The sequence below is a fragment of the Lepisma saccharinum genome, chromosome 2 (genome assembly GCF_977018435.1).
Source record: "Lepisma saccharinum chromosome 2, izLepSacc3.1, whole genome shotgun sequence".
Classification (NCBI taxonomy): Eukaryota; Metazoa; Arthropoda; class Insecta; order Zygentoma; family Lepismatidae; genus Lepisma; species Lepisma saccharinum.
Window position 1 is genome coordinate 177370939 of NC_139230.1, and position 13236 is coordinate 177384174.

The 13236-nt window shown below is 37.2% G+C and overlaps 1 protein-coding gene across 1 annotated transcript in view; it reads right to left on the minus strand.

Annotated features, from left to right (window-relative positions):
* LOC145980654 (uncharacterized) overlaps nucleotides 1–13236 on the minus strand; it is a 76686-nt gene that overhangs the window by 25311 nt on the left and 38139 nt on the right. The window contains exon 3 of the mRNA XM_083113708.1: nucleotides 8437–8513. Within this exon, the coding sequence (XP_082969834.1) occupies nucleotides 8437–8513 (77 nt within the window). The remainder of the gene's footprint in view (nucleotides 1–8436; nucleotides 8514–13236) is intronic.

Genomic DNA, 13236 nt, shown 5'->3' on the forward strand with positions numbered 1-13236 from the left:
TGTTCTTCTCAGTATCTAAGAGCAGAATGCTGATCACGCCCTTCTTTGTTACGTCACAGAGGATGAGTCGCTTCATTGTGGGCCTTTGGATCCTCGCAACCTCAAAATTGTCGGTTATAGCAGATGCCATGAAACATATCACTGAAGGTCATCTTTGCCTCCTCCTCTTAATAGCCACACCTTAGCTTTCGTAGGTTCTGGTCTTCGGTTGGGGAATGTAATTACTAATTACGTATCAGACTTTTTTCTTCATTTTTAAATCAGTTGGTGTGTTCACCTTATGACAAATTAAATTTTAATGACTCACTGGGCTGACTTGCAATTGCTTCACTGGTTTCTCTGTGTCTTGGCGGCATAGTTTTATATAAGGGAGAGTTAGGAGGGCTCAACCCCCACCCATTGGTTCAGCGGGATTTTCAAATTAGCAAGAGCCCAAAATCGATCAGATCTACGAAGTTACCGATATAGAGAGATGGATATTGATTCTTACAGTTTTGGTTAATCTATTTTTGCTAAATTGACATTTTCACCCTATCAAATTCTAAATTTTGAAAGATTTTTTTTTCAGAACAGAAGAATAGTCTAGCTGTTTCATGACTACATTCACTAAATTTTCTACGAGACCGAGACAGCCTTGTCAAACTCGAGACGAGAAGAGGACCAGGCCATTCGAGACAGTTCGAGGCGAACCGAAACTTAGTGTCCGAGACTCTCAATCTCTTTCGAGACCTTTGTATGATATTTGAGAGATTTACTTAAACGAAATTTATTTTACTGAGCGACCTCTTTACAAAGCGAATATCTATCTGATTCTTTATTGATAAGTCTCATATTTTATTTATAGTAATTACAAAGTAAAGGCAATTAGTGGTAATTGTGAGTCTGTGTTGCGCGGTTGTATATATGCAGGATAAATTCAGGTTTACGAGGATTCGTAGTTCCGAAACGAGGCATCAAAACGAAAAAAAAAAATTTTGCCTTCTACGCTGTGAAAGTTTGTGCGGTGGCATGCTGTAGATGTTGTTTATCTTATGTAATTCGAGACGAGACGAACAATGTTTGTAAATCAGGATGTATTTTTGGTATTTCTCGTCGTATTTGTTTTTACTAATCACGACGTTGAAGATGAGTGATGATTAGGGAAATTGATAGAGGAAAACTCGCAAAGAACACTCATGTTCAAACCCAGGTCGGGGATCGAGCCCGAGAACTTCGGTGGCGAGATCGAATCCACGGAGCCGGCTATAAATCAAAGACAATACCAAGAACGGAACCGAGGCTCTGTCAAGTCTCGTCTCGTTACCATTCCTAGAACTCACCCAGCCGCTCGTCAAGAGTACCCTGGGAAGAAGGAACAAGACAACCGGATTGTGATTGTTGATGCACTCTAACAGAGATCGAGAATTTGTGAAGCCCTAACTCCACATCCCTTTAATTTAAAGAAGAAAGTGCAGCCGCTAGAAACATATAGATAAAGAATCAAAGGGTCTCGGCGAACTATATGGATTTTTTTTAACAGGCGTTCAGGACAACAGCGTTTTCTTCTTAGATGTCTGGCTTTCTTTTAAACCCCTTTCCTTGTGTGCTTCATCTGAGCTACTGACACGAACCGAGGTAGCGATAAGCAATCAGAGACTTGGCTATCATGAACTGCGTTTCCACTTAAGAGCAGACACACCTGAGGTGACCTGAATATATAATTGACTGAAACAGAATTTCATTAGTTTTCACCATTAAGTCCATATCACAATAATAAGTTATACTCAAGTGAGAGATGAGAGAAACGTCCCATACCTATGCTACACGCAACAAAGGAGTAAGCTACCGTAATTTTGATTAAAAAAATATGACATAGAATTTTATCTACGGCGCAAGATATATTAAATATTACCATTAGTGCAAATAAAAACAATCTTTTCGAGCAGCAAAATACTAAATGATTCTCTTTCTTATTGTTTCCGGCTGGCAATATTAATGAGATCAAATATAGAGCAGAGTTGTTAACGACGGTTGTGCCTATTTTATGTGCCAATTTCTGAGGGGCACCTTTGCAGGCCCGTAGCTAGAATTGATCTCCAGGGAGGGTTCACGGGTTATCAGGGGGAGCTTTGTAAATCAAGTCCATTTTTCAAAAGTTTAGAAGTATTAAATGAAGGTAAATTGTGTGGGGGAGGGGGTCGTTATATTATTATAAAACAAAAAATTTAGAAATGTCATGCAAATACTCTAGGGATGGCCAAACGGATCCGAATCCGAAAGTTCCGGATCTGGATCCGGATCCGAGAGTTTCGTATCTCAATCCCATTATAATATTACCACACCTTAAAAGGTATTATAATCTTCGATTACAAAGAAATTTTTCATTAGTTAGTTCTACAAGATTTTTCAAGTGTTGCTCCTAAAGTACTTTGCTACGCATCGGCTAACACACTCGTGCACAAAAATAATCTTACTTGTTTAACATAAAATGTCAGAGGTGATTTTGTAAATGGCATTGAAACGAATATGTATTCATTCGAATATATTGGAAATGGAAACACACATAAATGTGAGACATTCCTTTCCAGGATGAAACCTTTAACACATTTAACAAGATAGTAATGTTTATACAAAAATTATACAATTGTTCTACAGTTACAGTTTTAAAAATTAAAATATAACATTATAATATATGCAGTGTTATATAATTACAAAGTATAAGACTAACAAGGGAGGTTATCTAAGTGCCCCCCTCCGATTTCCATTAAACTTGTCAGGTGTTTAGAGGGGCCAAAAGGAAGAAATTCGTGTTTTTTTGTTTCGGCTAAAAAACTGTTCTAGGAGGCAACCCCCGCCGTCAAAAGTCAAGACGAGGACAAATTGAAGTGGGGATCTGACCCCTGTGTCCCCATCCGATTTCCATGAAAATTGGCAGGTGTTTTTTTGTTTCAGCTAAAAAACTGTTTTAGGGGGCAAAACCCCCTCAAATGTCAAGATGAGGACAAATTGAAGTAAGGATCTGACCCCTGTGTCCCCCTCCGATTTCCATGAAATGTGGCAGGTGTATAGAAGAGCCCTATACCCCCTGTTTCTTCCTATGCCATATTTACGTGGTTTCGGGGTCAGATCCCCACTTCAATTTCTCCTCATCTTGACATTTGAGGGGGGGGGGGGTTTGCCCCCTAAAACAGTTTTTTAGCTGAAACATAAAAACAACACGTATTTCTTCCTTTGGGCCCCTCTTAAACACCTGACAAGTTTCATGGAAATCGGAGGGGGACACTTAGATAACCTCCCTTGTTAGTCTTAAACTTTGTAATTATATAACACTGCATATATTATAATGTTATATTTTAATTTTTAAAACTGTAACTGTAGAACAATTGTATAATTTTGTATAAACATTACTATCTTGTTAAATGTGTTAAAGGTTTCATCCTGGAAAGGAATGTCTCACATTTATGTGTGTTTCCATTTCTGTTTCCATTACTTGCCAAAGAAGCTCTCATGTGGGATGGCCAAACGGATCCGGATCCGAAAAGTTTAGGATCCGGATCCCAAGGATCCGGAAACAACCGGATTCGGATCTGGCCATCCCTACTACTGACACCATCCCTTAATACACACTCCATACTATTTCCGATGATACAGGTTTTTATATCATACAAGTAAAAATGTACAATATTCACTTCAATCGTAGTGCCTACCGTACCCCGGACGAAACAATAACACTCCCCTTCGTTCCCAAAACTTTGGATCTGCTCTGATTTGATGCAGCTGTGGAAGAAGTGTGGATGATGACGTTGAAAGTCACAGATATTTGTCAAACGAGAGGCTGCAACAGGAGCAGGGAAGTTACAGATAAAGAAGCTCCCTTATGAAATAACTTTCTAAAGTCTAGAGAATCTTCTAAACACTTGCCGCAACTTAGACTTCTGCTCACAAACAAGATGAACAAATCTAATAGCTGCTGTTCATGTTATGTGATTTTTTTCTCGCGAACTTGTGAACAAAATAATATATGCTATCTATATTTTCACTCTTCACCTCAAAGAAATTAGAATACAACATAGTTTTACCTAACGTCAAGGGGGCCGGCAGCCCTGCCAGGGGGGCTGAGCCCCTCCCTGGTCCCTGCCTGGCTACGGGCCTGCACCTTTGATTCTTAAACAGTAAGCGTAACTAACATGCTCTGCGCCCCCCACCTCAACTTTCAGTTGTGCGCCCCTAAAGATAAAAAAAATCTAAAATATTAACTCCCGCCTACACTTAGGTACTGTATATACAAATATATAGTTATAGATGAAAATACACTGTTACTACAAAAATTACGATATTGTTAAATGCCGATTACCCATCTTCTGCGTTTTTTATGGGAACAAATTCTTGTGCAAGTTTGGTCAAGTGCAGTTTTCGAGCCCGATCGCTTTCCATGGTTAACAGGGTCAGTCCACTCTTGTCATTGTGCTTCTCAAGTAATTTTTGATAAATATTAGCTTGGAAAACGACCTCTCAACTGATGAAGACGTCACAAGTGTGAAACAGGGAAGAAAGGAGCCTCGCCAGTTTAGAACTGCTCTTTCAGCAGTGTAGCAGCAATTGCTAACCTCCCCCTTCGAGACCGTGAAAAATAGCTGGTGATTATTGTTGCGAGCATAGATGCATGGATAGGCACCAAGAAGGTTTGCTATTTCTAGCAACTGGTTACCGTTAATTAGCATACCAGCATCGCAGACAGTGGGGAATGAAGGCGGTTTGGCTTGCTTTACGTGAAAATATGTGTAGCATTTGTGTGTGAGAGAGATATATAATGAGGGTGAGGGGTGGGGAGTACACTGCTCAGTTCAGTATAATGTAGAAGGGAGGAAGTTTTTACGTGTCGAATTTTAAAAATTGTGTTTTCAGCATGTGGCAATGACATGGTTTTAAAAGACAAATAAGCAAGTCTTAATCGTGCTATATAGGGGAGAGTGGGGCAAGTGAGACCCTATAAGAAAAAAAAGGTCACAGTGTGCACATTATTTGTTTGAGAAGAAACAAACTTTTACCAGGCTACACGTAGAACAGTTATGAATATTTCTATGTAGTTCAAATACAAAAAATAATTAACTTCTCTGTTAAAAAATTGAAATAAGTCAAGTCTGCATGTGTACTCACTTGCCCCACCGGGTGAGGCAAATGAGACCAGTCAGATACAAAAATTGAACACTGAAACTTGGCAAATAACTTTCACCAGACAAACGTTCTAAATCACTTAAATCATGTCCAGATTAATGGAATGTGCTGGGGAGTCCTTCGGACAGCAAAATTAACTGACAAAAGGAATGAGTGGACATTCCCCAGAACGAAAAATGTAGCACTCATATTGCTCAATACACATGGGGACATTGTCGTTAAAATTAAACTAACGGTAGTAAAGCAACGAAAAATAGCCTACCAGTGAATCAATCAACCTGGGACTAGTGCGAACGTCTAAGATTCTAGGTGGACGCTCTTACCCCACCCCACATGTTTCATTCACTCGACCCCTGTATGCGAGTATAATAATGTTACATTCACCGTGTGTCAGCATGAGGTTCGTAAAGAGATATATTATGCAATAAATATATTAATATAAAAATATATATTTACGCAATGCAGGCTTCTGTATACACCTTAATCCTTATAAAGATAACACCGAAAATAAATATATACCTATAAAATCGTCAATTTTCAAGTGAGCATACAACTTCACACACAGCCTCTCCAGCTTCCATGAAACCAACTAGTTTCTCGCGGAGTCATTTCCTGTCGTGGTCTACAATTTAGCTACGGTGGACGCACTTGACCAACCTGTCTCACTTGCTCCACCCTCCCCTACATAATTGCAGTATTGTGTTAGAAATTTATTACACAGAAAAGACGGAATTTGTGTTTGAATTAATGGTTAATCTTTTTGGTGAACGCAAAAAGAAAATTTAGTAGCCTTTAGTAAATTTCATATTTTTGTCTACATTTTTGAATGCCTTTTTGCAAATTACTAATAATAAGAATTTGTTTCTGGCGAACAATCATTTGTTTTCGCTCATTTGTTGATTATATTATTTGGTTCCGATAAACTATTTTTTTGGTTATTCCAAAGCTTCTGCCTCTACTAGTTCTGTTTTGACTTTTTTCTTTTACACCTGTAGGTCAATTGCGACTTCTAAACTGATGAAACAGGCTAGCAGAGATTCGGCTGAGTGTGGGTGTTCTGTTCATTTCTGCTTATCCCGACAACGATTACGAAATTAAAAAAACCGACGTAAAATAACGAAACAATATATCGATGTCAATTTCATTTAATTATCATTCATTCTTATTGTCGCGATTAACTTTAAAAGAGCTATACAAGGGATTTAAAATAAGTGGCTGTTTGTAGTGGTTTTCCGCAAAGTTCATTTTATCAGTTCATTTAAAAATGCATTGTATGTGTATTTTTCTAGGTTTGCAACGCTATTTTTCTTCAGGCTATTCGCTACAATGACATTGAATGACGATTAGATGAAACTATTATTTTATTAGTCAAGTGATTGTAGACTACCTAGTATTAGGTCAATATCATTTTTGTATTTATCTATTGCAGAAAGTATTATTGGCTTTAAAAAACAACTCTACGCAGAGTAAATATGTTGTTTTCAATTATTCAATATTTGGATAAGGAAACATTTTATTTTTATTCTGTATCTGCGCACTGTATCCGAAATTAATCAGTTTATAGTTTGTACTAGTCTAATGCCTCAATGTATTTGAAAAAAATGAAATTAAAACTGCACGTGAACAGAACTGGAGTCTCAGCATGTATATCCCTAACAGATAAGCATCATAAAATAAGGATAATACCAAATATTACCATGTATGATTTAAGGGGAGGAAACGATGTACCCTGCAGCCTCATCCATTGTGTTTCTGCTGGCACAATACTCTTTCCTTAGTTTATTCAGTTCAAGCTTGTATTTTCTTGAATGTCAGTGGCAACCATGTGGTCCAGTTTCCGTTTTCGATTACCAAAGTAATAAGATTTCTGTCTTTTTCTCCATAAATTACAATTAACAATGCTAATTTCCAAGAGCGGGTCGAGTAATCCTTTCGTGAGGTTCATGCCTATACTCTGTCCCGGGAATCTCTGGAGCGAGTGAAAGAAATCAAGTCTCTGCAAAAGTATTGACTCGAGAGGACTCGACCATATCGAACTAGTGTGAGGGAACGGGATTGAGTGGAGGGGTAAAAGCGACTGCAGTTACCAGCCTCTGCAGCAGCGTGTACTGCTTCGCTCCACTCACTCGCTTTCTTCCCTTCCCTGCCCTCTGCCCTTATGGGTGGCCTTGCTCCAGAGATTTCCGGGATAGAATATAGATGAGTTTTGAGGTTTTTGATTTTTTAAAAGTTATTTGAGTCCACCTTATGAACATGTAGGCCAATCGGGACTGGACCTACAGTTTAAAGTGGGATCTGAAGCACTGTACAATGTGTCTCCACCAGGTATCGAACGTCTTTATTATCATGCCTACATACGCTAACACATGAACTTAAATGATAGGTTATATTGAAAATCTGCGGTGAGGTTGCCACCAAGTTCAACGCTCCAGTGTTGTGGAGACGATATAATGGTTTCTTTCGACGAGAAGCAGCCACTTTCAGCTACATGGAATTCTCGAGGAACACATGTTGTCTGTGACAGTAAAATAAACAGCGAAGCTTGAAGTTTCATGACCCGGAGGGTGAGTCAGGCAATTTCTCTTTGGCAAGCGTCTGCTTGGAATGTCGTCTCCATCATGCTGCCTGCTTTCAGCACCGGCTAGGAAAAGCATACAAACTTTGCAATATGTTATCGGAGAAGTTAGTTACTCTCTCTTGTAGGCGTAACACGTCTCGAATTGCCAAATTGCCAACTAAGAAATCAGTCAGCGCAAAGCAAAAGCTAAGGTTACTGTAATTAGGTTTGCAATTAATCTGAAGCAGTGTTCGAATTAAGCCCCTCATTATATATATATATATATATATATATATATATATATATATATTCCATACTCTACTTCCTACATTTGTTCCCATCCGGGAAACTACACTTTCCTCTCCTCTGAGATTATAGGTACTATCTTAGCGATTTTTTAAATAATATTCTTGAATAATTTTCAGTTCTATAATTTAATTTTAAAATGAGTAAGCAAGTTACAAGTTTCATTCTTTTAAAATTTCCATGCATTTCGTTCAGTTCTAAATCGCGAGTTATCAAAATTATCAACATTCGACTCAACGGTGGACATCCGGAAGGGGTGGCGGTGTAAGTTACAACAGCTATCTTTATATATACACACACATTCAGGAGATTATTTTGTGGTATCTAGTTACATATGCACAATTTCAATTCCACAATATAACAGAAGTGACAGTATGAAAATAAGCAAATGAACTCTCTTGATATATAAAATGTCTTACCTGGCTCCTTATCGAGTGAGTATTTTTCCCATTCATTTTCGTTATTCGGCAATGCAATCGAATTATCTGTTGAGGATCTGAAATTAAAATCGTAAATATAAAGTTCTCAAATTTTTATGTACTACAACTAAGCCAAAACAATCATCACTAAGTTATGTCAACCAAAATATTGAAAGCACTTAAATGATAATTGTTATATATTAACGCTATTGTGCAAAATCCTCGACCAAAATGCTGATAGCTAACGCTATTCAAAACTTTAAGTATTCAAAATTGTGCAAAATTCCCTCTATTCATCTAATATATTTCGGACGATGGAACCTTCATTATATTGTATGCATGCTTTGATTTAGGCACCCTTAATTCGGAGATTCGACATTCTCAAATTTATGGCACGTACTTTAAGAGCGAAAAAATATAATTGACTCAAATTTATCCACGTGATTAAGCATCTTCACGTAACATTAAAACTAAGCTATGAAATTATTTATAAGTCCAGAATTGAAATCCATTGTGGTTTCGTTTGTTTTGAATTCTAACCCGAAACCCCTTGATTACAAGGCGATAATGTTACCATTACGCTATTGGGAAGGCTCATTTGTTTATGTTTCAGAGCATTTTTATGGAAATTTTATGCATAAATGCATTTTTAATTTGTATATTTTGGTGATTTTTATGTCCTAGCACTCATAAAAATAATAATTCCAGTGGGGGAATAATAAAGCAAGAACTCTTTGATTCCGCATTCTTTTCTCCCCGTTCCTACACGGTGGAACTTGCAAGCAAAAGGCACAGAGGTGCTCTCATCATTAGCTATTTTTATCAGTTAGGAAGAAATAACCGACAGACGTTCTTAGTCTTCTGTTCGGAGGGGGAAATGTGAAGCTTTGTTTGCAAAAGAACCGTTAACGAAAAAACGGACAAACTTTGACACTGGTGTTGTCAAACAAACGGTAGGTTTTTGGCAGCAGAAAAATAAAACGTTTAGATCTAATTGTTTATGATATTTGAAAAACATGGTGCAGGCATATAATATTAAGGTCATTGCTCTGAGGGAGAATGTGTGACGAGTTTGCCATATTCCCATTTCTATCTATCGCTGCGCTAGAAATACCTTATTTAATTTGTAATCAGTTAGAAAGTGACGTAAAATAGCCAAATATGAGTTATATATAAATGTATTCAAAATTTGAAAAACAGTACATTATGCGCCAACGAACTTTATCCGGGAAAATCGTAGTTAAAGAGCAATGACGTAGTTTCTCAGCGCATGCATCTTCCGGGATGAAATAGTTTTGCACTAGAAGGTCAAGATCCTTACTTAAAATAAGCAAATACTGTGCTATATCTGTAATATATCCTACCACTGAGCATCTTGACATTAGCCGTCTTCTTGCGTGCTAATACGCCCAACGAACAATAATTTTGACTGCTGGTTTATTTGGCGCAATCCTACATATGTTGAGTTTTGCGCTTGCTTTTTGGATACTTCTGTGAATTAATGTTTCAAAGAAAACTCTGAAGTTAGTCATTTCTTTCCAACATGTTAAATACTGCATATTTGAAACCAGCGTTGGTATAGTCAATACTTTACATTAATAGTTGTAAACTTGTCAAAAATTTAGTGTTTTAAAATGTTTTCAAAATTTATTTATAATTTAGCTTGGAAATAGTTTCTTCAATTCCAGTAATTTTTAATATAACCTGAGTATAAAATATGTATAAAATTTCATTACACGTTAGGCCTATACTGTGTGTGCCAATGTTTGTTGCATACTAATAACACCAATAAATGAAAATGGAGGAGATAAATTGTGAAATGCAAGGATTATTGTGATGTCATGAACATTTACATTTTGATAAGTTGTAAAGTTGTAGGCCTACATTTTAAAATAAAATCACAACAGAATCATAAAATTGAATATAAAAGTAGAAATTTTGCGAGCAATGTATTTATGTAGTAATACTTGGATTCAAAGCGTGAAGAAAAATATTTTATTTTTAATGGGACGTGCTTACTGTGAATAATAACAACCAGTGTATTATTGGAAAAATTTCCAGTGACGAGAATTTCAAGCAACGTCTTTCGAAGCATCGGAATAAGATATAAATTACATATGTAGCACACACCCCCCCTTCCCTCAAGCGTCAGAGTGGGAATTTCTCCTAACTCCCTACAAATACCACCCTGATAATAACTATTAAATTTTAGACATCTTTCGGTTAGTGTAAATTGAACCTCTCCATTTGTTGGTCTTTGGGTACGGTCGTATCGGAGTAAAAATTTAATGCGTTACAAACGTTTACATCTTCATTTTCTGCCAACAAGGAAAACTGATCGACCGATATACAATCAGCTGCCTACGACCATACTCCTCTGCCTCGACCATTTTATCGCTGACCATGTCATGTCCATTCGAACGCTGGAAGCTTGAGCCTTGTTGATTTGCACGCTCTAAGCGAACACCGCCTTTCGTGTGGGACAGACTAGCAATTTTCCGTCCACTTTCTGCCGCCATCGTGGGCAAGGGCATATTTCGTCCATTTCAGCGCTGTGCTAGATCCTCCACGTAACATGAAACTGTTTCAAATATATATCATTATCGTCCTTCACCTTCGCAGGGGCAATGCTTCTGAGGTTGCCACAAGGGATCAACCTTCTTCTCTACATGCCCATATTAGAATTGTCCTATCCTGCAATTAACTTGTTAAAGTTCCCCACATATGCTCCCTGATATTTGACTCACTGCTTATGCATGCACCTGTTTAGCTTGGAAATACGAGCTTCAATTCTAGTAGTTTTTAATATAATCTAAGCATATATATAGAGCCTACATATATTTCATTACCACGTTATGATGTGTGTGCCATTGTTTATTGCAGGCCCGTAGCCAGAACTTTATTTCGGGAGAGAACCTCATCCCTTATCAGCAGTCGCAATCTAAAGGCAAAAAATTGAATAGTAGAAGCCCTGAAGATGAATTTCTTAGTATACTACAACTTATAATGCAAGATGGAAGTAAAACTAATTACCGAACGACACATTTGTAGAATTTCAGGGAGGGGCTTGAGCCCCCCCCCGAGCTCCTCCATGGCTTCGTGTCTGGTTTGTTGTCTAATTAATAACTATTATACAGGAGTTAAACTGTGAAACTATGCATGTGAAATACAGATATTATTTTATATATATATATATATATATATATTTTTAACAGAACCTAACCAACTTATAAATTAATCTTATTTTGTTAAAATGGTATTAGTTCGGCAGCTTAAAATCGAATTTCGCGTTAATGTGGACACACCGGACAAAAGCACCAAATTTTTTCCAGGTACTACTTAGGTGCTTAGCTTTCAATTTTTGATAGGAACCAACTCCTCCGTCGGCCATCTTGGATTTTATAGCGGCCATTTTGAAATATAGGTATATTATCAATATCTTGGCTTCTAAATCACTTGGGAACACAAACTTGGTGTCTAAGTATACATATTTGGGGTCAGGGAATACAACTACACAAATTTTAAATATATCAGACTATATATTTATTCACTAATATATGTACCAATTACAAACTATTCATCTTTTCTATGAGAAGGCAGGTACGGCCACCATGATGAACCACGGGATGAATGTCGTGCGTTGGGCTACAGAATATCTACACTCTGGACAGACACCCGTTTTGGCAGTTGATGCACCATTGTATGCCCTAGCCAAATTCACACAGTGGAAGTGGCCTCATACTCGTGGAGAGGAAACGTTCATAGTAATGATGGGTGGCTTGCATATTGAGATGGCGATGTGGGAAACGTTTGGTGACTACTTGGAGGGATCAGGATGGACTTGCGCATTGGCTGAAGCTGGTATTGCTTCATCAGGCACAACCAACTCTTTCCTTTCAGCCTCGCATGTGATTAGAACAAGACATTCTCACCAAGTGACAGCATTGGCTTTGGAAAAACTGCAGGAGGATGCTTTCTTACTCACTGAAGGACCACACGATGATGAAACCAAGGTTTCATGAAGAAAAGTAATGGTAGAAAAGAGTCCTACATTCCTGTACTGGAACACTATTCTTAACATGGAGCTCCAGTAGTGCTATTGGGTTGTTTCAAAATAGTACTTAGTAGGTATCCTTTTTTTTTATCAATCGAATATCACTTTTTGACATACTTTGACAATTTTTTGTCCATGTTTTAGCGTTTAGCGATGTTTTAGTACAAATTTTCACTATACTCATTTTTTCCCCACTCGTACTTGGTAGGTATATCATGATGTTACGTGATACAACTTAACCTATCTTTTTTTTACGATTATTTAATTTTTTTATGATCCTAAGTGATATAACTTAACCTATCATTTTTTTTATTTATGCACTGTTTGAACGTCATTATTTGAGGATCATATTTTGTAGGTATTTTTTTTTATCAATCGAATATAAGTTTTTGACATATTTTGACAATTTTTTTGTCGATGTTATAGCGTTTAGCGATGTTTTAGTACAAATTTTCACTGCACTCATTTTTTCCCCCACTCGTACTTGGTAGGTATATCACGATCTTACGTGATACAACTTAACCTATCTTTTTTTTTTACGATTTTTTAATTTTTTTTACGATCCTAAGTGATATAACTTAACCTATCATTTTTTTATTTACGCACCGAACTAACCTACAAGGGGGACTCTGTTTGTTTTAATATTTCAGTATTATAAGGTTTTCACAAATTTTATATAACCTAAAATGTGTTGCATGTTGATTTTTAGTATGTGGCAATTTTTTATGAATTTTAAAACTGTTCCG